Consider the following 21,809-nt stretch of genomic DNA (forward strand, 5'->3'; position numbering starts at 1 on the left):
GAAGCACTTTAATAATCTGTAATAAATAGGAGTCAATTTCAATTTAGGATTCATTGTGTAATATTTCATTTTCTTTGTTTATTAGATTTTTTTTAATGGCTTTTAAAAGAAATCACCACAGAGAGGCGCTATAGAGTCATTAATGAAATTCAAGACCGAACTATCACCCCTTTAGTTTCTAGTTAGGTTGACCTACAAGCCGCATTTGTTATAGTACGTAGCACTTCCAATTAGCAGCTTTTTTACATTTTAGGTGGAAAAATCGCAGGAAATTCAGCCTTGCATGATAACAGGCCCCGGAACGTAGCAATGTGGTCAAGGTCTCTGCTCATTCCTGCCCCGTACCCCCTTCAGGACAGACCCCCAGAAGCAGCATCTGGAAAATTCTGCCATGAAAAAGCATAGCCAGTCAGACGGCTGGAGCAGTGATGAGGAAGACTATGAAGGAGATGATGACGACAGCACGCCTCTGCCGTCGCCCCCGGAGACCATCCCTCATACAGGTACATGAAAGTACAGTATATATTATAATGTATGTACAGTATATTAATGTAAAACTATGAACAATGGCATTTTTAACATTTATTCCTCAGTTCGTGTGCTTTTTAATTTTATAGTGATTCATTTTATATTTGCATATGATCACTTTTTTACATTAAGGTGAAGTGATTGTGTCAGAAGAGGAGCTTGCCAGTCTTGCAGTGATATCTCCTCCTAAGAATGGCCGGTACTCTGGCTCCAGGGTCAAAGCCCTCATCCAGTCTCTCGAACAGCTGGAAAAGCAAGATCTGATCAAAGAATTTATGGTATGTTTATGGTCTAAGTCTACTGTATGTATCTTCATTGCACTGATAAGATTAGAATGTATTCAAATACTGCATATCCAACAACTGATTCATTTTTTGTTGGATTTTTTAATAATTAAATGTAACCAAATGCTCTCTGCCGTTGTCATGTTTATAATACATGTGAAATGTTTCAAGTGTGGGAGAATTTGTGTGACTTTTCTTCCAATAGGCTTTAGAGCATTTGAAACCCTCAGACAACTGTCTGGTTGGAAAAGCCCCTGAAAACCGTGAGAAGAACAGATATAGAGATATCCTGCCCTGTAAGTACATCTGCTTCTGTAATGCAACACAAAACCTTTCATTATTCATTTCATTCCACAGTTGTTCTCTTTGTTGGGATTTTTATTGCCATTTTACAGTTTGTAAGCCTCATAAAAAGGATTTTTGCGCTCTGCATTTTCACATAATTTGGAAACCACATAGACCACACCGTCAGAAATTGCCAGGATTTCTTACAGTTAAACACTGTAGCCTATTCTGAATTTTGCCGTGAAATCGGTAAAGGAGGTTTTCGGTAATAATACAACCAAATTACTTTTTTTTCATTTTACTGTGATTTCCTGTTTACCAAGATGCCACAGTATAAAAAGGAACAGTTCTGTTAAAGGAACAGTTCACCCAAAAATGAAAATTCTGTTTTGATTTACTCACTCTCAGTTCCAAATCCGTATACATTTCTTTGTTTTGATGAACACAGAGAAGGATATTTGGAAGAATGCTTGTAACCAAACAGTTCTTGACCACCATAGTAGGAAAAATTGCTTTATAAATTTCTTTGTTCTGTTGAACACAAAATGAGATATTTGGAAGAATGTAGGACAGCAAACAGTTCTGGGGCACTTTTGACTACCATTGTCATTTTTCCTACTATGGTAGTCAATGGGGTCCAAGAACTCTTTGGTTACAAGCATTCTTCCAAATATCTTTCTCTGTGTTCATCAGAACAAAGAAATGTATACGGATTTGGAACAACTCAAGAGTGAGTAAATCAAAACAGAATTTTCATTTTTGGGTGAACTGTTCCTTTAAGTGTAATAAATGAAACTATAACCTCAAATATCCACATGTAGCCAGGAATATATTGAATTATATTATTTGAATTATATATATATTTGAATTGAATAATAGCATTTTTTACAGTGCGGCGCAACAGATATTGTTGTAGACAGCAGATATAAGAAGTAGAATAAACCCTGTATACGTTTACCAGTAAACAGCGGAACACATGACACGGCAATTAAATGAAACGCAACCAATATCTGATTATTTACTCCCGGGTGTCCTACCAGAGCCGGGTGTTCGATTACAGTGCCAGTGTGGACGTCTGTTTGACTCGCTATTTCACACTCTATCCGGCACCTCTTTGCGGCTTTCCGGGCCTCCTCACCCATGTGGTGCCGTTTTCACTCTGCGGCTACGGTATCCGGTTTTTGCTGCCGTGAGGTGTGTGTTTGGCCTCTCTGTTTCAAATATAACCTATAATGCTGCAAAAGTCAAACAGGAGATGTGTGACTCACTGATCCGCTTTCAGTAATGGGAAACATCCCTTCGTGTGAGGGGTCACAGGCGAGTGTGTGATTTATTTATTTATTTATTTTTAGTTGGTGGTTTGTATATGGAGACTGGGCTGTATTTGCATTGAAGAGAGGGTGTGTGTGTGTGTGTAGAAGAGGGCACAATACAGTTCTTGCGGGAGGCAGACTGCCCTAGCTTGGCCTGGAGTGTTTGTTTATTATCACGGCAGCACATTGGGCTTCTGTTCCCTGAATAAAGGGTCCAGGATTGAAAAGTGTGAGGCCCCTGGGATTTAACCACTGTTATTGCTGGAGGCAGTTCAAGGGCCGCAACCTTCTCCGGAAAGCCTGATGCCACCCATTGTGGAGTCCGCTCTGCACGAACGTACCTACTCCCAATAACGTACGCTTCCTCCTCCGCATGTGCCCCCTCTGTTTTCTCTTCTCTCTGTTTGCTCAGTTTTTAAACTCTTTCCTCTTCCGAACTGTTGAACATGTTTTTGCAAGAAGGCCACTTGCTGAGAGTTACAGGCAAAACTAGCGTGTGAGAGACACCGTGGAGTCTGTCCTCACGAGACAATACAACAACAATCTGTCATTGTACACGACTCGCGGATTCACGGGCATGCACGTAAACGGGCTATAAATGAAAAATTGGGGAATTATTTATTGGCGTTTAGTGGTATTCACCTGTGCTTGATGCATCTATGGTCTGAAAATTATACAGTTAATTATTAATTATTAAAATTATTTTCCAGTAAAAATATCTACATAATCATGAATCAATATATGTTTATTTAGTAAGAAATATTACATAAGATATCAAAGTCTTATTTTAAGCAAAAAGTCTTCTGACAAATGTATTAATAGTAAATCAGTTTATGCTTAAAACAAGAAAAATATCTGCCAATAGGGTAAACAATTAAAAACCCTTACAGATTTGGTAACACTTTACAATAAGGTTGTATTTGTTAAACATTGGTTATTGCATTGGTTAACATGAACTAACAACACTTTTTAAGCATTTATCTAAGTTCATATTCATTTCAACATACTAATTTCTACTAATTTTAAAATATTTCATGAAATGAAATTGTCTGTCCTCATGTTACTCTATTTTACATGTTAATTTCATAATTTAGTGCTTTTATAATCAAAAGTATCTATTAACATTAGTTAATGTACAATAACAACCTTATTGTAACGTGATTGTAATTGATACATTTTTTGAAAACAAGACATCTTAAATCATTTAGCTTCTCTCGTAAATGTATCTTGATTTAAGAATATTTCGATAAAAGAAACATTTGCTTTTTTTTGCAGTGTAAGGGTAGTTATTGTTAAAGTAATAAATCACAGTTGCATACTTTATAGTGATCATTTGACTGAAACAGAGATGAATTCAAATAAATGTGACTTATTTGTAGTATAAAGAGCATCTAGCGATCACCTCAGATTTCAAAGTGAAAATAGTGATGATGTTTTTAAGAACTAATATCGGTTCACCTTGTGGGACGTGTTTGGTCCCATGTCTCAAGATTTATTAAGCTACAGCAACCAACATGACCACCATGGGAATGCTGTTGAACATTGTTCTCACCCTGTGTTGACTCCTCTACATTTTCCAGAATGCTTGAGCTTGTTTTATTTATCTGAAGTTATTTTTATGCTTGGGACCATGTGTTCCTTCTACTCTATAAAGAAAAGCATCAACAGTCTTACAATGTTGACACTCACCTCATTACAGGAGCAGAGGCCTCATATAAAATTCTTTACTGGGTTTCAAACAGGGCTGTCACAATTATTAAATAATCATCTCGTCGCAATTATCTGACGTGATCGCAATTATTTCAGATCACCGCAATCATTGTGAATCCTTAGAAAACGAGGGTGATCTGCAGTATCTGCTGCATTTTACATCACCGTCCTTGATCTGCACTCACTGTTTCATTCAAATGACATTTCTCCATCATTTTATAACCGTGACAGCCCTAGTTTCAAATAAAATGTTTGTTTTTTGGAAGACATATATTTGAATGTACTTTAGTGGTTGTTTGCTCATGCATTGTTTAAATGTTGAGTTTTCTTTTACCTTATATAACTGCCAAATGATACAACATGCTTGTTGAAGCAGAAAATTCCAACATATGCCACGTGCTAATAATCAGCTTGATATTTCAAAGTGTGATTCTGTACATTATGATTATTATTGCCTTATTGCAGATATTAGTGATCCAATGTTTGTTTCCATCTTTCTTTCTCTTTTCAAACAATCAGACGATAAGACGCGCGTTCCTGTGGGAGAAAACAAAGACTACATCAATGCCAGCTACATTCGTATGAAGGTGGGCACAGAAGAGTTCCTCTACATCTCCTCTCAGGGCCCTCTGCCCGGCACACAGGATAACTTCTGGCAGATGGTGTGGGAGAACAAGTCTGATGTTATCGCTATGATGACTCAGGAAGTGGAACGCGGACGTGTCAAATGCCACAAGTATTGGCCCGAGAGAATCAGTGTTCCCAAAGAAACTGACCGTTACCAGCTCATCCTGGACAACTACCAGATGCTCGGATATTTCCACATTAAGATCATCAAGATGGTGGAAAAGGAGGTTAGGAGCGTTTACCTGAAGGAAATAATGCCTCTTGTCCAAAAAATAGTTTCTGTTAACCCTTGCCGATAGTGTACAAGCATTTTAAAGAGTAATATTACAATGTCCTTAAAATTACATGTCATGCCGTGTGTAATGTTGCTGTGTGTGAATTTAAGCAGTCTGCAAAGTTGTAAAGCCGAAAGTGAACGAATAACAAAGTTATTGGCTTGGGGGAAAAAGGAGTCGACTCTGAATCACGCGAACGAGTCGTCTGTCGTTCTAATTTCAGTTCCGGGTCGGATTTGCGTCACTCCGTATAATACCTAATACCATTTGCGACACTACGCGCGGTAGACCAATCACAGCAGACTAGACCATCTGACCAATCAGATCAGAGTAGGCTGACAGACAGGAGGGGATTAGACAGATGACTCGCCGAACGAATCATTTGAGAGTCATTCAAGAAGTAAGGTAATAATAACTGGCTATTATTAGAAAATGAAAGTGTTTTTACACCGTGTATGTACATAAACTTGTTGTTGGACACTCCATAAACCAAAGTAGGACCCTAAAAATCACAAAATATTTACTCTTTAATGGCACTGTCAGGTCAAATGGATTTTTGAAACATATTATTCAATATTTTCCGTTTCTCGTTCCATTTTGTAGCATAAATTCAAATGAAATGTAGCAATACCCATGCTTAAAACAAATGAAAATGATGATAAAATTGTCTTTTCCAGAGTGGAGACGTTCATTTAGTGAAGCATCTGAAGTTCACCACATGGCCTGACCATGGCACACCTCACTCCTCCGAGCAGCTGGTGTGTTTCATTCGCTACATGAGAGCCGTACACTCTAAAGGGCCAATCACGGTCCACTGCAGTGCAGGCATCGGTCGAGCTGGAGTCCTCATCTGCACTGACGTCATCCTCAGTCTCATTGAGAAAGATCTGAGTGTAAGTCAATGAGTACTTAAATGCTCCCAGAATTACAGCTTATATCTGTGTTTATGTGAAAACATGAGCAAGAATGTTATTTAAGATCACCTAAATGTGTGCAATTCTGTTTTGTCCCTGTAGATTAATGCGAGTGACATCGTAAAGGAGATGAGACTTCAGCGTCACGGCATGATTCAGACCAAAGTGAGTACATACAGAAATGTTCAGTGGGGTTAGTTAATGTGATGATGCGCATCATGTGCACAAAGTCACATGATCTCTCAGCCCATGGACAAGTAGGAAACCTGCCAGTCTTGCACTAGTCACAGGCCAATTGATAGATTCTAGACACATTCTGGCCAACATGGACAGGTTTCGTGACTTTCTCTCAACCTCAAGCATGAAACATTGGAATAAAATGATATTCCAAGAATGCATTATTCATTTTATGGTTGAAAGAATAAATGTGGTTTTGGCCGGATTATGTGAATTATTGGTTGCCGTGAGTCTAAAACTCTTTACATTTAAGAAGCATTCAGAAACCTATAAAAACACGTTGCTCTTTGTAATATTAATAATAATGTTTTTGTTTCTATTCATATGATTAATGATTATGGTAATGGATTGGGTCGCAACATCATGTCCTGGGCCCCGAAGCCAAACAGTAATCAGAGTAATTCTCATCTAAAATGTGGTTGAGAAAAGCTCCTTTGCTCTGCGTTTATTTGATGGGTTACTCTCTAAATGCATGGATGAATCTGGAGAGGATTTTGAGACTACTCTTCTTCTCTGATTTCAGGAACAGTACCTCTTCTGTTACAAAGTCTGGCTGGAAGTTTTGCAAAGCATCTCACTTCTTCATGGTAACCACTGGCAATCTGAAACCTCTTCATGTATGAAGCCTTAAAGTCTTACAATGGCTTCCTCATGAAGAAAACAACAATCGGTTGTTGCGTGGCAGAATGGTGATTTTGTGTGTGTCTGATACACAGTAGTATGACCACTTGTTTCATAATCAAGCATTGGGCTAGACATATTCATTAATTGTGCAATGTCTGATTTATATTTTTGTATGTCTTTTCGTCACTCTGATAACAATGCTGATATAATAGCCTTTACAGACTCTTAGTCGTTTTGCCTTGGATGTGTGGTAGTTTTGTTTTTGTTAAGATAAATGATGCATATTAGTCATTCAATCAAGTTAATACCGTAGATGTATCCTCAAACCACGTGAATAAATGACAAAATGTATGCTTTGAATTCTATAGGCTATTATGCAAACCTAAACACATTTTGTCATTTTCTTCCAGTATCATATCAACTAGACATTATTGTATTGTGTCTAATTTTAGTCACTGTATTTCATTTATAAATGCTTTTTACACTCGTCTGAGAACCGGCCGGTACATTCTCAAATCAATTTTAGTAAAGTGCCTTTTAATTTCTGGTTGTGGGCCGCCTACGGCTCAGCTCTCTTTATCTGCACTCGCTCTGATTAAAGCAAGCTGTTTTACCTCCTCATTGACAGAGGATAGAATAGGAAGAGGTAACCCAAAGAAATCGCTGTGATGTGGAGAGACAGCCTTTGTTTGTGAAGCTGTGCTTGTTTAGACAGAGTCCCTCTGAAACCAGTATTTTGACTTTGGATGGCACATCAAGTATTTGCACATACAGTACATGTAATAGATGCTTGCTGTAAGGATCTGCTGTCACAATATTGAGCAACAAACGCGTGAATGTGTTAACAATGGCAATGGACCAATATTCTGTGATATTTTAGTATTCCTCACTGTTTTGCAACAAACCTACTGCACAATGATTTGCAGCACATGAATGTCTTAAACTGTTTATTTAAGAGTATCAGAGCACATCAAAGATGGTAAACCGTCTTATCGCACTTAATGTTATTTATTTGTATGATTTTGTTCACAGGCTTTGTAAAAAGACGATCCTGTCATTGTATTACTATATTACTGTAAACTTTGTACTTGAGAGCTAAGTACTGTATAAGCTAGTTAAGCACAGTTATGATCTTAGATGTATCACACATGTATTAATCTATCACTGTAAATGTTTTTACAAATAAAAATAGCACATTAATCCACATCATGTCTCACAATTAGCTTCTTATTCAAAATAAATCAAATCGACAGTGATCTTAAAGTGATCCCAAAAATGAAAATTCTATCATTTACTCACTCTTTTTTTATTTCAAACCTTTATGACTTTCTTTCTTCCTCGGAACACAAAAGAAGATATTTTTTAGAAAGTGGGTAACCGAACGGCGCCATCACCCATTCACTTCTATTGTATGGACAAAAGCAATGCAAGTGAATGGGGGCAGTTAACAACATTCATCAAAATATCTTCTTTTTTGTTCTGAGGAAGAAAGTCACACAGGTTTGAAATCACAAGAGGATGAGTAATTTTTATTTTTGGGTGAACTATCCCTTTAATTATTGATTTTCAATGCAGACTGAAGCAGTCAGACAGCTCAAGGCCATGTCACCCTGCTCTCCATCCGTACACATCCTGATACAGTTGATACTTTTTAGTCGAAGAAACAAAAACAGCATCTTTACAGCCAAACCAACGGTACCCGGAGTGTCCCTCCTCAGCTTTTACTGCAAAGTAAATAGCACCTCTCACACGGCTTCTTCTGACAGCATGGAAAGCTATTTGACCTTGTACAAGAGCAGGAAAGACTTTAAAGACAAACATTTGGGTGAAAAGACGATTAGCAAGTTTGGCTGTTGGCCTTGATGCTAGTCGTGGCTTAAGTTGTCTTTGGGTTTTTCTGAAGTGTTAAACCACAAATGAGTGGTAATTTCACATCAGGAGGGATGTTCCCCAATAACATTACTAATTTAACAAACGCGGTTTGTTCAGAAGCTACCTTTATGTGCTGGAAATGAACCACTCTTTCCCTAGATGATGCAAATCAGGCGTGTTTTGCAACATAACGGATCCATCTGGATTTCATTATCGCTTGTGTTTTCTTCGACATGTTCTCCGAATGTTTTCAATTACTAAAGAGCAACAATGCCACTGTGGCCGATAGTAAACATAATATGTTGGTCGAATGGAATTTAAGACAACAATTATGTTGTTATTGTTATTTTGTAGTTGCTGACAAACCAACATCAACTTTGGTTTTACTGTGCAAATATGTCTGCTTTTTTAACTGCAACGTGATCATACGATAGCTATTCTGTGTTTATCGACAACAGTGACGGACTGAAATAACTCCTTTTGCCGAAGACATGCAGTCCTGATTTACTTTCTGAAGGAAACAAGCAGAGGATGTGGTTGATATCTGACGTATTCCGGTCGTAGATCATGCAAAACCTCATGTGCGGACATTCGAACACATTTAAGGAATTAATACAGGCTGTAATCCTGCTCTCCATGAGCTCTTCCTTCAGTTTTATTGTACTTCCAGATCGGCTGTCATTGTCACTGAACTGAACAGTGCAGGAGGACTGTGAATATTCATTTGTGGGTGAAGAGCTGGAGTGGGCGTATTGTTGTGGTAAAGTCATTTGGAGCTGTGTATTTAGAGAGAGTCTGTGATTTATAAGAGTGTGGAAAGTGTAGAAATGATCTCACAGGCTCCTTGTAAATCCACCAAGTCTTGGGTTCACAGCATAGTGCAGACATGACTTTTTTTGTTAAAAATGTAAAAAAACAGCACGCATATAATAGGCCACAAACTAACTGTTCCACACAGAATTACACTGGAAGTGTTGCTAATGCTCATAAATACTTAAAGACGGGTAAATACATATAAATTCAATTATAATTTTATGTGCCAAAGTAGATCTTATTGCTCAGAGATTTTTGTAGCTCAAATTTTCTTAAAGTGACAGTTCACCCAAAAATGAACATTCTGTCATCATTTACTCCTTTATGGCTTTCTTTCTTCCTTCCGCAGAACACAGAAAAGTTGGTAACCGAACAGCACTGGCCCCCATTCACTTCTATGAAAACAACATTCTACGAAATATCTTTGTTTAACTAAACTTATTTGAACTGAAGAAAAGTACTAAGGAAGACAATTGTTTTTGCAGTGTTAAGTTGATATTTATTAAGTGTATGGAGCTATTTTGTAGATGGCATACGTTACACTGTAAATGCTTTTGCTGTAATTATGCAGCTAGTTGCCAGTAACTTACTGTAGATTTATATTTATTTAATTTATTGGCAACAGTTTGATCAAAGATAAATGAACATTAAACATTAACAAGTCTATATCTAGCATTCTGGGAACCAGAAATCCTCATCAACCTTTTTCTGTTTTTCTTCTAATTTTGGTTCCCAGAATGCTTTGCATGAGGCTGTTATTTTATAGTTTTTTTTCTGTAAAGATAAAGACTCGTTAATGTTTAATGTTCATTTATCTTTGAACAAACTGTTGCCAGTAAATTACATAAATGTAAATCTACAGTAAGTTACTGGCAAACTGCTGCCAGTAATACTGCAATTTCTACAGAAATGTTTTACAGTGTAGGTTTTATCTTCAAAGAATCTGATGACAAATACATTTGTGACCCTGTCTGTGAAATCCAGAATAAAGTCTCATAATCTAATTCCGAGATAACAAGCATCAAAGTTTGATTTTAACCACTATAATTTCAATTTTTGTCATGGCCTTACTCAGTCAATGTTAAATATATCAAGGTTATATTTTCACAGAATGTTCTTTACGTTATGTATGATGATTTTATGCAGAAAACAGTAAATCACAGAAAATGACTTTAGCTGGATGTTCATAGGCAGGGTCACATTTCATGGCAGACTTCTGTATTTAAGCAAAGCTTGGCCCAGATTGAGACATTTCGGACATCTTTTTTGAAACTCTCTTCTCAAATTCTGAGACACATGTGAGAATACTACGATCTTTCCTCAGGAGTGAAATGAAATCAGACGTCTCCCTCACAAGATGCATGTGACAGGAATTAAAGGACGCTTTCCTGTGAACATTATAAATCTGCAGTGAATTATGGAGAGCGAAGGACAAGTTCATAATGGGACAGCAATGGATCTTTGAGAGCAACCAGAGACCTAAACACAAGACGTCTCGGATACGTACAGCTGGAACTTCACTTATACGGACGGAAAGGACCTGAGGGTGAATAGAAGAGGTGAGTGATGTTAAAAGCAGATGACTGTTATGTTCTTTTCTACAGGCGGTCAGCGAGCAGGTGTTGACTGGGAGGCTGTTCAGTAAGTAATAGTGTTTCACCTGCGTGCTCGTGTAGTCATGTGTCTGATTAACAGCAGGAAGTACCGCCATCCAACATGTGCTGTAAAATAAGATTTAACTTTAAAAACAATGCTTTATTGCTAAACCATTCAATAACAAAAAGGGATGAGATTAACATATTTCAAACCCATTCAAGAGGTCAAATTAGAAAGTAAATCTTATTGAACTTTACTTGCACTGACAATTCAGCTCGCGTCCTGTGTAAAGTGAACTATCAGAGAATCTAAAGGTCTGTGGATTCAGTTCGCAACAAGTGTGTGACGTCGGGGGTTTGAAAGATGTGAATGGACGCGGGCTGGGGATCTGCCCATCTGGGCCGATGCAGTGCAGCTGGTACTGTGTTTGTTTTCGACATTGTCCTTTGTATGCGTACACTCGGCTGGCGTCTCTTTGGTGACTGCTTAGTGACACAGAGGAGCCATTCATTACACGCCCGAAACACTCCGCGGTGGGCTTAACTAAATCGCAGCAAATAAATGGAGACGAGAGAGAGAAAAAAATCGAAGAAAACAACATCAATTATCACAAGTTGGGCTCGTAAGTTCAGACGTAATTATCTGGAGGTTGTAAACACGCTGGAGATTACTTTTACGTTCTGCGTGAGCCAGCAGCTCCCCTTTTGGCATTGCTTTGTTGGAGATTGACTATTTTATTCTTAAAATTGTTTCTTTTATGGGGCAGCTCACATTTCGAGTCTAAAAAAGCGAGCCGCTTCGCTTTCTCGTTTTTTTTAAAGCGCTCGGGAGTTTGCGCTCGGCGTTGCTAAGCAATCACGAGCCGCGCTCAGCTAAAATCCATTGCAATAACTCTGCTACTAGATTAATTAATGCTGTGATCATAATCTACGATCATACATCTTTTGTATGTTGCTCCGGAAAAGGTGAAGCTGATTGGTTTGTTGTTGTTACATGACCTGAGTGCACGATGCGCAATCTCTATTTTAGCGCGCTTGACGCTCGTTTACATTTAAAATAACGAACTTGCGCGAGCAAAAAAGACGCGAAATGTGAGCTTCCCCTTTGTGGTTGGTTTGTTAACATTCATACTTGGCGTGAGGAGCAATTTCCAAATGTTCTGCTTGGTGTAGACTAACTGTGTCATTTAACAGGACACTCCATGGATGTTTACTTCGAAAGCCCCTTTGCAACCGGCAATATCTTTGACATTTGCAACGCCCTTTGCGTCAACAGTTTTTAAGCTCCAGGCTTTCAAAAACCAGTCACAACAGAGCTTCTGTTAGTGGACAAACTTACCTCTCCAAAGGCTTAAAAAAGACTTGAAACCAAAAGTAATGAGATTTCAGACCCCAGATGGGTAAATCAATCCCTTTATATCCCGCTGTGCCAAGACTCTAATATGGAAGAACATTCATCACCGCCTTGATGACTTGGGAGGTAAAACGAATCGTACATCTGCAAGCCAGCCCTTATCTACATCACATTAAAAAGGTTGAGCGGTTCTCCAAGGACATGTAAAGTCAATGGAATAACCAAAAAAGGTTTCTGAAAAGTGTTCACTGGAGGCCCTCTCTGATGATTAGACCTTTTCATGTCACTCAGCATAAATGCGCTAAAGACATAACCGTCTGTCCGTGAGTCGAATGGAAGAGCGCTTGGTGTCGGGGGTTATTTTTCTTGCCAGTAGAATAGTAGAGGCTTGTGAAAGTGAATGCAGTTGCAGCTGTGGTAATGGTGTTTCATTTTAAGTGAGCGGGACATGCGACTTGACCCCTTGCTAACCTGACCCGTCTGTTCTGTGATTGACAGATATTGTGGATTGACGCTTTTGATTGACAATGAAAATGTTCTTTTAAACACAGCCAAACACCCTTCAGGTTTCTCTGTGGTGGTATCGTGTTGCTTGAACACACAGGCCGTCTGTTGTCTTTCGGCAGAACATCTAAGTTCTTCTTGACACCCGTGCAATTGTCCAATGATCTCTGTGGTAGTAAAAAAACAACTTTTTTGCTATTGAACACCCAACTTAACTTCCATCCAATTGTTTGGGGACAAAATTGTCTTGCCGGAGAAACCATCTGTTTTCAGACCATTGGCTGGTTCATCTTCAAAAACACAAATTTTCCACGACACTAGAATAATTACACTAAATTCTTCCAGGGACTGACTGAACGCCCGTCATTAACACCAGGGGTTGGGAACACGCCCTTCAAATTCTGTCCCGTTAAACTGAGCACCTTTAAAAAAAATGTTTACAGCAATTACATTCCCCTGCAGTCCGAGCCTTCAAGACTTCGAGTCATTTCTGCAGAGGTCTAATCCGACTCTCCAGACATTCTGAAAGGTAGGCCTACATTGAGTTGCGTGTATTCAGATTATAAATCATAGAGAAAAGTGTGTGATGTAAGCATGTTTAAACAATCCGTACACCCTGTATGTTTTTTTCCTAACGCTATTGTGTATATTGGGTCAATCGATCATTTTTATAGTGGATAAAGAATGAGAAATATTATTTCAAAGGTGATAAATCTATAAATTGTTTTACAGTGCGCCATAAACCCAGAGGTCCGGGGTTTACGTCAATGGGACCGAAAAGGAAAGGAAACCTGAGGCACTCGTGGTGGCAGACCCGGGGGTGGTGACATTGGACAACAGATTACTTGTAGGGCAATCTGGGATGCCAATTACACGCAATGCCAGAGGGCAGCGGTGAAACACTAACCGGCTCGATTAATCTAAACGCTCCGTCCGCAAAGTAAAACCCTGCCTTTGAGTTTTGTCGAGAAAACTTGTCGACACGATGTTAATTACCGTTTGATCGCAGTGTGGAAAATAGCTTTCCCGAACGAGACACCGTCCTCTGTTTGTTAATATTCCTGCCCAATCAAAAGTGTAATTAGCACCTGTTTTCCATTACATTACTGTCGTGTCAAGCCGGAGATATAGATAGATAAATCATGTCTCACATCGCGGAAGATGTGGGGAAATTAGAAAACAATTACAATGAGCTCGCAGACGCTCTGACTTCCACGGGAAGATCGTTTATCTTCATCAAAGCGGGCTATCCTTGAGCAACTCATCTGGGGGGGGCGTGTAATTGAAAAATGCAGGAAGATGTGATTGTTGGGAGCAATAATAATTTATTACTCGGAGCGCTTGGAGCTCGGGGAGCCATTTGTTTTCATTAACGCGAATTCAAATTACCTTTGTGATTAAAACGTGACGTTGACAGGCAGGAGCTCTGATCCACGAGACAGAACTGATGAGACCTCTAATAAGGGTTATTTGTTTCCTGCCCCAAAAAAAGAAGAGCGGTGCTTTACCTTACTGCTTTCATTTAGCTGTTTATTTTTATTGGAGATGTTAACCGTGATGGCTGCAAAGTGTCCCTTTACAGAAAAAGTGTCCCTGGTCATTAAAGAGAATCGGCTAAATGGATCTGTGAAGACAAAGGCAGTCTGTTATAAAATCAGAAGATGCCAGACATTCACTCTTAATTCTTTGACATTAGAGGGATCAGAGACCGTCACTGTCGTACAGATGACATCGTATGATTCTAAGCAGCCATTCGTCCACTCAACTGTCTGTCAAGAACGGTGATGAATAATGTGGATGGGTGCTCTTATGAACGTAAACAAGTGCTAACTCGTTTTGGAATTATTGAAAATGAGTAAGTTGATCAGATGTGCTCTGCCACATGGGTCATTTGATCAGCGGGATATTAACGTGGCTCATCTGACTTCATCTGAAGTCATTTTTTGTAAGAAGAACAGGCAAACATTGAGTTCTTAATTTGCAACCAATACTTTCGGAGAATGACTAAACTAAAGAATCTTTTTGTGGAAAACTAAAGAAGATATTTTGAGAAATGTCTCAGTGTTTTGTGTCCATACAATAGAAGTCAATGGGGGCCCGTGTTGTTTGGTTACCTGTGGTTTTCTAATTTTCTTTTGTTTTCTGCAGAAGAAAAAAGTCATAAAGGTCTAGAATGTTGGGTATATGAAATGAAAGAAAGTTCATTTTTTGTGCTCCTTGAAACTCCTTGAAAGACGAAATTAGTTGGCAAAAAAACAACACCATATAGTGAATAGGTTTTATTCAAAAAGTGAAAGAAAAAAAGAAAAAACTCACAGGAAATCAAGCAATCATTAACTACAATTTTATCAATTATTCATATTTTGTTGAATTTCTTTTGTAGTAACATTTTGTAGCCATTCTCCTGGGCCTTGACTTGATAAGCTTGTTTAATAATACAGTATATAAACATCTCTCTGAATAGAATTGGACTTGTGCCCCCTACTTCCACCAAGAATCCAGTTTAAGCATATGCTTATTTTGGTTGTTAGTGATGATTACCAATGATGATGACCCAAAAATGATTATGTCATCATTTACTCACCTTCTTGTCATTGCAAATCTGTATGAATTTCTTTCTTACGCAGAACACAAAAGAAGATATGTTGAAGAAAGTTGGTAACCAAACAGCGCGGGCACCTCACTTCTATTGTATGGACACAAAACCGATGCAAGTGAATGGGTGCCAGCTAACAACATTCTTCCAAATATATTTTTTGTGTGTTCTGCGGAAGAAAGAAATTCATACAGGTTTGAAATAACAAGAGGGTGAGTAAATAATGACAGAAATTTCATTTTTGGGTGAACTTTAAACACGCCTCCTTTTACATAAATTGGGCTTTTTATAGATGTGAAGTAGATGCATTTTATAGATGTAATATGCCAGAGCTATGTCATAATATTGAAGAAATTGAAGAAAAAAATGAGATGCCTGCTGACTGAATTGCGTACCTGTAGATGGCACAAGAGGACTCAGTGGCACTTCTGATGTTTCTGTGCTGATAAGATCTATGCCATTTACAAAGCAGGAAAATGTCTTCTCTGTTTGATCATATTTGTTTCATATGGATAATAAAATGACCTTTTTCTCAGAAACTTGGAGAAATTACATATTCAAAAAACAGCAGCAGTGTTTTCCATAGACAACCTTGGGGTGTTTCATAGATTTATAATTAGGTGTGGAAATGACTTAAAACATTTTCCATAAAATATTTTTAATCCTGAATGGCTTTCATACAGCACAAAAGTTTTCCTTTTCGGAAAACTCAATTTGACTGCTCGATTGTGAAATGTCTTCTGAATGTTGTTGTCCACATTAAAATCACTTACAGAGCAAAATTAACAACGTTTTTAGTAGTTTTTTTAAATATCCTCCTCACAAATTTGAAAATGTTAAAAAATAGCGTTGTGCAGATCCTAGTAAAAATGCTCATAAATACATTCTCCCCGGTGTGTGCGTGTGTGTTAGGAAGAGGAAGTTCACAAGGTGTCTGGAGTTTTAGTAGCGTAAAACAGGTTTATACAGTATGAAGGATGTGGAACATGGAATATTTCTCACATGTTGTCACTTCATTAATAATAAACAACGGTCACTGGCAGACTCACACACTCACACAGACTGCTCAAGTGTTTCGCCTTCTGTAACGTCAACCTTCTGTTTGAAAGAAGTCTCAGAGAGAGACAATGGGAAACGGGAGCTCCCCTGTCCCTACATAAAACACACACAGTCCCCTCTCATCGTCTGGTAGATTTGGCTCCGGTTACCACACTTCCTCGTAATTCATCACTCGACCAATCAAAAGGAGGAGCTGTCGCCCCCAGTCCACAGCTCGTGTTTCATCCAAATATCAGTCAATAATCAGGCATATCAGTCTGTCTGATCTGAGAGAACTCAGCTGAGGTCGCTTGGAAAGTGAGCTAAGAAAAAGTACATCAAAGGGTTTAAGCTGTAGTTCTGTATTCATACATCCATCCAGCAATTTACCTCTGAAACGACTTAATTGATTCATAACGACTTGCTTCAATTTCTCCCTGCCTTTACGTTGTCCAAAAACAGCACAAATTGGAGAATTGGCAAAAGAGAGGAAAAAGACGATGAGGAAAGCCCAGGTGATGTGTTTGCACATATGGAATCCCCCTGCCTCTGTGGGCAGCTTGTTTCATTTTCCAAGCTTCTAAAAACAACAGCCATTTTACGAGAGGCACCACTTCCATCTGCGAGCGGAAGATATTTAAAGTTCGGCTTCTTTCTTTTTTTCCTGAAATCACCTGACCTGTCAGAACTTATTTGATTCTGGAGATGTTACGTTCTGCATATAGCCTCTGTGTTCTTGTAGCTCAAATGGTTATTACTTTGAATAAAAGTGTCTGCCAGAAAATGTGGCATCTATCACATTCTGTATAGATTACTACATTAAAATAAAGATTTTAACAAAAATGACTGAATAAGACTGAAAATGTGTTTATGGTGACCCGTACCAAAGGGTATTCTGAGCAATTACATGATCAAATCCATCACGGTTGCTTGTAAAGCAATGAAAACCAAAGCCACTATGAACAACATCACTGACATGAAATATCACCAAAAGAAAATGTCTAGAATCCCCGAGATCACAGATCTTCACGCAACAGTAAACGAACGCTCCTCTGCTTTTTTATGGCTGCTTTTTACTGCTGCTAACATTGAGGTTCAATGCCATGATTAATGCCACCCAACAAAGAACTTTCAGTCGCCTTTGTTGTGAAGTGTGAAGCTCACAAATTGTTAAGCCAGAGTTGAAATATTAAGTTTCCCTCCTCCACCCAACATTTTTTTAATAGCAGAAGTGGGAGAGGGCGCAAATGCCAGAGGCTAGATCCAGGCCATCTGCTGTTCTCTGTGTAAAACAATGACAATTTTCCCCTTTCCCATCAACTGTGCCTTATCCTAAACATCCTTTGTGTGTTTTCATATATACTTATGTAGATGCAGGTAAGAGCAACTAAAGTTGGGTTGGTTATACACTTATATATGGCCATACAAAACACCAAAAATTAGATTTTTTAGTATCAGATCTCAATGTTATGAATTATGACAAAAAAATAAACAGAATTTTACAGAATTTACAGAATTATATTTACAGATTTTTCACATATTTTTGAATTACGATGAAAAACCATAAAATCACCGAAATTTACAAAAAAAACGAGGGAAAGTGTTATTTTTCAGGAGAAAACTGTTTTTTTACAGAATATTTTTTTAATAATTGAAGTAATTGAATAATTTTAATATAATTTCCATTTTTTACAGGTTTTCTTTTACAGTATATGAATATGAATTACAGTATACAAACAATTCTTATCCAATTCTCCTAAAATCACATAATCTGTGTTCAGCTCATTTTATAACTCTACACCAAAACTGTACTTGAACAACTGTCTTCTTTGTGTATTTTTTATTTATCTTATAGAATTTGATACTTGCGACATTAATGAGAACTTCATGAATCTCCTGAGCTTTGAATAAGAAACATCTGAGCAATAAAAACGGTCAGATGTCAGTTTCCCTCTTTCTGAATGAATTCAGCCACACATCCAGCAAATCACATCTGTAGTAAACACAAATAACATTGATTAGAATGAACAAAAAAATGTTTTTCATGAGAAGACATCAAGCCTTTACGTCTTGTAAGTTGTAGAAAAGAAAAAGAGAAAGAATCACATTTTTACCAGGCTTTTCTGGCTTAACTTTCCTGACCGTCTTAAGCTGAAAACAACTGCCCTATAACGCCACAGAATAATGATGATAATGAAGCTCGCTGACACACATTGTTTGCAGGAGAGAATTTAAACGTCTCACATATACAGTCAGATCTGGACCCATGGGCCGCAGCGGGTGAGTGTGACTAATTATCCAGAGAATAGTATTTATACATGGCAGGGCCATTAGTAATTTAAGCTCATGGGTGGCACAGCGGGGAGAAACGACCTAATTTTCAGTCCTAAAGCAGAGTCTGCCATTTCAGAGACCTTAAACATCTAAGCGGGTTAGCAAAACAAACAAACGCCTGCCGTTATAGAAAGCTGCCCTTGTTCTGCTTAGTCTCCAAAATTTTAAAAAGTAATTCATCTCTGAAGCAAATGAAACTCGCAATAAACTTTAAATCTTGTATCTATGTTCTAATTTAATGGATGCCCACAGTACATTTGCAATTGATTTATGCATTCGAGATTGAATTTTTTATGTTCTGTTTGGCCATTTACATGCTGTTCTTTAGTGCATAATGTTGGTTAGACAGGAATTGTAAAAGGCTTATGTACAAAAAGCAAAAGATCGACCAATGAAAAAAAGAAAACCTGCCTGTCCATTGATGGAAGCTTAATGGCAGAGTGGTCAGTCATCATGAGCTTTCATAAAATGTGTAAAAATACCAGACTGCTCCAAGATAAACTCTCTCTCCCAGAGTGTGGCATTTACCCTGGCCAAAGCCGGAGGGCCTGCACTTACCTGGAGAAAAGCCCCATTGATGTGAACTGGTGCAAAACGCTCGCTTCTGTTTGAAGCGTACTGTGCACACTAGCCTGTGGGAAATACTGGGTTTTTCCATATTCTTCGCTCTACAGAACGTGTGTCATGGGCAACCCCTGTTTGGACAGGTATGGGTGACCGCTTTTAAAAGGGATATCCGAAATGACTCACCACTTGGGAATTTGGGGAAATCTGTTTTTATTATAAAGCTGTGATTTTTTACTACAGAAATGGTACTCAGAGACAAGAAAGAGCACTGAATATTCCGATATTTACAAGCAAAACGTGCATTGGATAACAAACAAACAGAATGTAAAATGCTGACCGTTTTTTTTATAAACCTCAACTCACTATTCTGATTTTTGTTTTTATTGTTTGACTTATTAGTGGATGTATGAAGCCAGTTCCGTTCAAGTTTACACAAATGTTCATTGAATTAACCATAGACATTAACTATTTTCACGGCTGTAAGCTCATAAAATGTATGTTGTCATATAATTTCATTACAAACATACAAGACTTAGGTGAAATGGCTTTTGCTTTATATTTTAAATATTTTTTATGTCATGGAACAGCATTCAAAGTGTGGTTTATCAGCCTGATCTCATTGTTTACACGTAGGTATTTGTACGCAAAGTTTACAAGCAAAAACGTACATTTTTGTACGTTTTTATTGATGCTGAAACGTTGAATTTTGACGTGTTACAACTATGGATGTAACGATTCCTCATGAGCCGGTTGAAAATCGATTATAATGTGTGACGATTCAAATCGGTTGAAGTGTGAACTGAATCGCAATAAATTTTTTGAACAGCAGGGGCCGCTATTTTCACTGCTAACCTAAACGTGGGCATGCTGATATTTCTTAAATGCAAAAAAATCCAAGAAAAGCACAGACAGCAGAGATGGAAACTCGAGTCCGCGACTTAAGTCGCATAAACAGAGACTTGCGACTTGACTTGGACTCGTGGACAGCTGACTCGAGACTTGACTTGGACTCGTGGACAGCTGACTCGAGACTTGACTTGGACTCGTGACTCGTGAGACTCGTAAAAAACACAAGTCATTTTGGTAGAACATTTCATTCACATTCTTCCTTTACTTCCCCAGATGACAGCATCATATAACACATTTGTCTATTAATTCCCAATCCATTATGTTCTGCAGCAAATGTCACAACGATTAATCTCTAAACACACAAAGTCAGCATTATTATGTGCACGCGCGACGCATCTGCAGGACGCGTGTTCATAGTTATATAAACGACAAAATGTAGCCCAGTCTTACTTTAGTAGCTTCTGTCCAGACCATTTAAGTGCAGCAGATATTATAATGGATGATTAATTTTAAATAGTTTACATCAGTATTAATTTCGTTGACGAAAACTATAACGAAAATGTTCGTTAACGACATGTTTTCACTGACGAAAACGAGACGATAACAAAATAAAAATGAATGCGTGATACCGAAACAGTATAAAAAAATACGCACATTTTCGTTAACTTATAAAAACGAGACGAAAATATTCTTGGCGGACATCAGCTTGCGCGCATGTGCTGCTTATCTCATATAAGCGGTAGAGGGAAGTCTCTGGGTAAAGAGGAAGCACTGATACGTGTATTCTGCGTCTCCACGCGGTTAACAGTGCGTCTTATTTTCCATCACAATCGCCGGTAAAGCACCACAAACTTGAAGCGCGACTGCAGGCGAGTCACCCTGAAACTCATTACAAAGGCAAGCACGAACATTTTAAATGCCAATGTTAACTTATCCGCTAATGCCAGCTGCTGCATAACGTGAAATACAACATAAAGTAACAGTTAAGCCAAAAGAAGTGATGAAGTAAGTCGTATTGTATATTAAAAGATTGAATGACATGCTAAAGATCAAAGCAAGTATGAATTGATTGAAAAAATGATTGATGAAATGTAAGACAGTTTCTGTAATATGTCTTTTTGAAAGATATTTCTCATTCAGTCTCAAGCAAAGAGTGCAGCTCTGTTCTTCAAAGAGGCATGATGCCATAAGCCAATAGTGCTTCAGTGTGAGCCCTGTCAGAGTGTTTCATTGGTTGAATGTACTTAATGAATACGCCCTACTGAACGAGTAATTTAAATCAAATGAGACTGAATGAACATGTGTTCATGGTCTAATATTCTCTGTGTTGCAACAATGCATATCCAGTAGTTACTGAACTTTTCTGAAAAATAAAGGTAATGACCTGACCTGGTTTAATTTCATTCTAAGGTCAAGTAAATGATGTAAAAATAGTTAAATCTTTGTTTGGAACATTTAATTACACATCATACAATTCATTACATTACTTA

The 21,809-nt window shown here is 38.1% G+C and overlaps 1 protein-coding gene across 4 annotated transcripts in view; it reads left to right on the plus strand.

Annotated features, from left to right (window-relative positions):
- ptpn20 (protein tyrosine phosphatase non-receptor type 20) overlaps positions 1 to 8,003 on the plus strand; it is a 29,924-nt gene extending 21,921 nt beyond the window's left edge. For 3 of the 4 annotated variants that reach the window (XM_057341310.1, XM_057341312.1, XM_057341311.1), the window contains exons 41-47: positions 355 to 503; positions 661 to 806; positions 1,018 to 1,108; positions 4,640 to 4,974; positions 5,700 to 5,915; positions 6,039 to 6,101; positions 6,697 to 8,003. In XM_057341310.1, the coding sequence (XP_057197293.1) occupies positions 355 to 503; positions 661 to 806; positions 1,018 to 1,108; positions 4,640 to 4,974; positions 5,700 to 5,915; positions 6,039 to 6,101; positions 6,697 to 6,804 (1,108 nt within the window). In that variant the 3' untranslated portion in view covers positions 6,805 to 8,003. Of the gene's footprint in view, positions 1 to 253; positions 504 to 660; positions 807 to 1,017; positions 1,109 to 4,639; positions 4,975 to 5,699; positions 5,916 to 6,038; positions 6,102 to 6,696 lie in introns of those variants that run through there. The other variant, XM_057341313.1, reaches the window with a different exon arrangement.
- The last annotated feature ends 13,806 nt before the right edge of the window (positions 8,004 to 21,809 follow it).

The sequence above is a fragment of the Triplophysa rosa genome, linkage group LG9 (genome assembly GCF_024868665.1).
Source record: "Triplophysa rosa linkage group LG9, Trosa_1v2, whole genome shotgun sequence".
NCBI lineage: Eukaryota > Metazoa > Chordata > Actinopteri > Cypriniformes > Nemacheilidae > Triplophysa > Triplophysa rosa.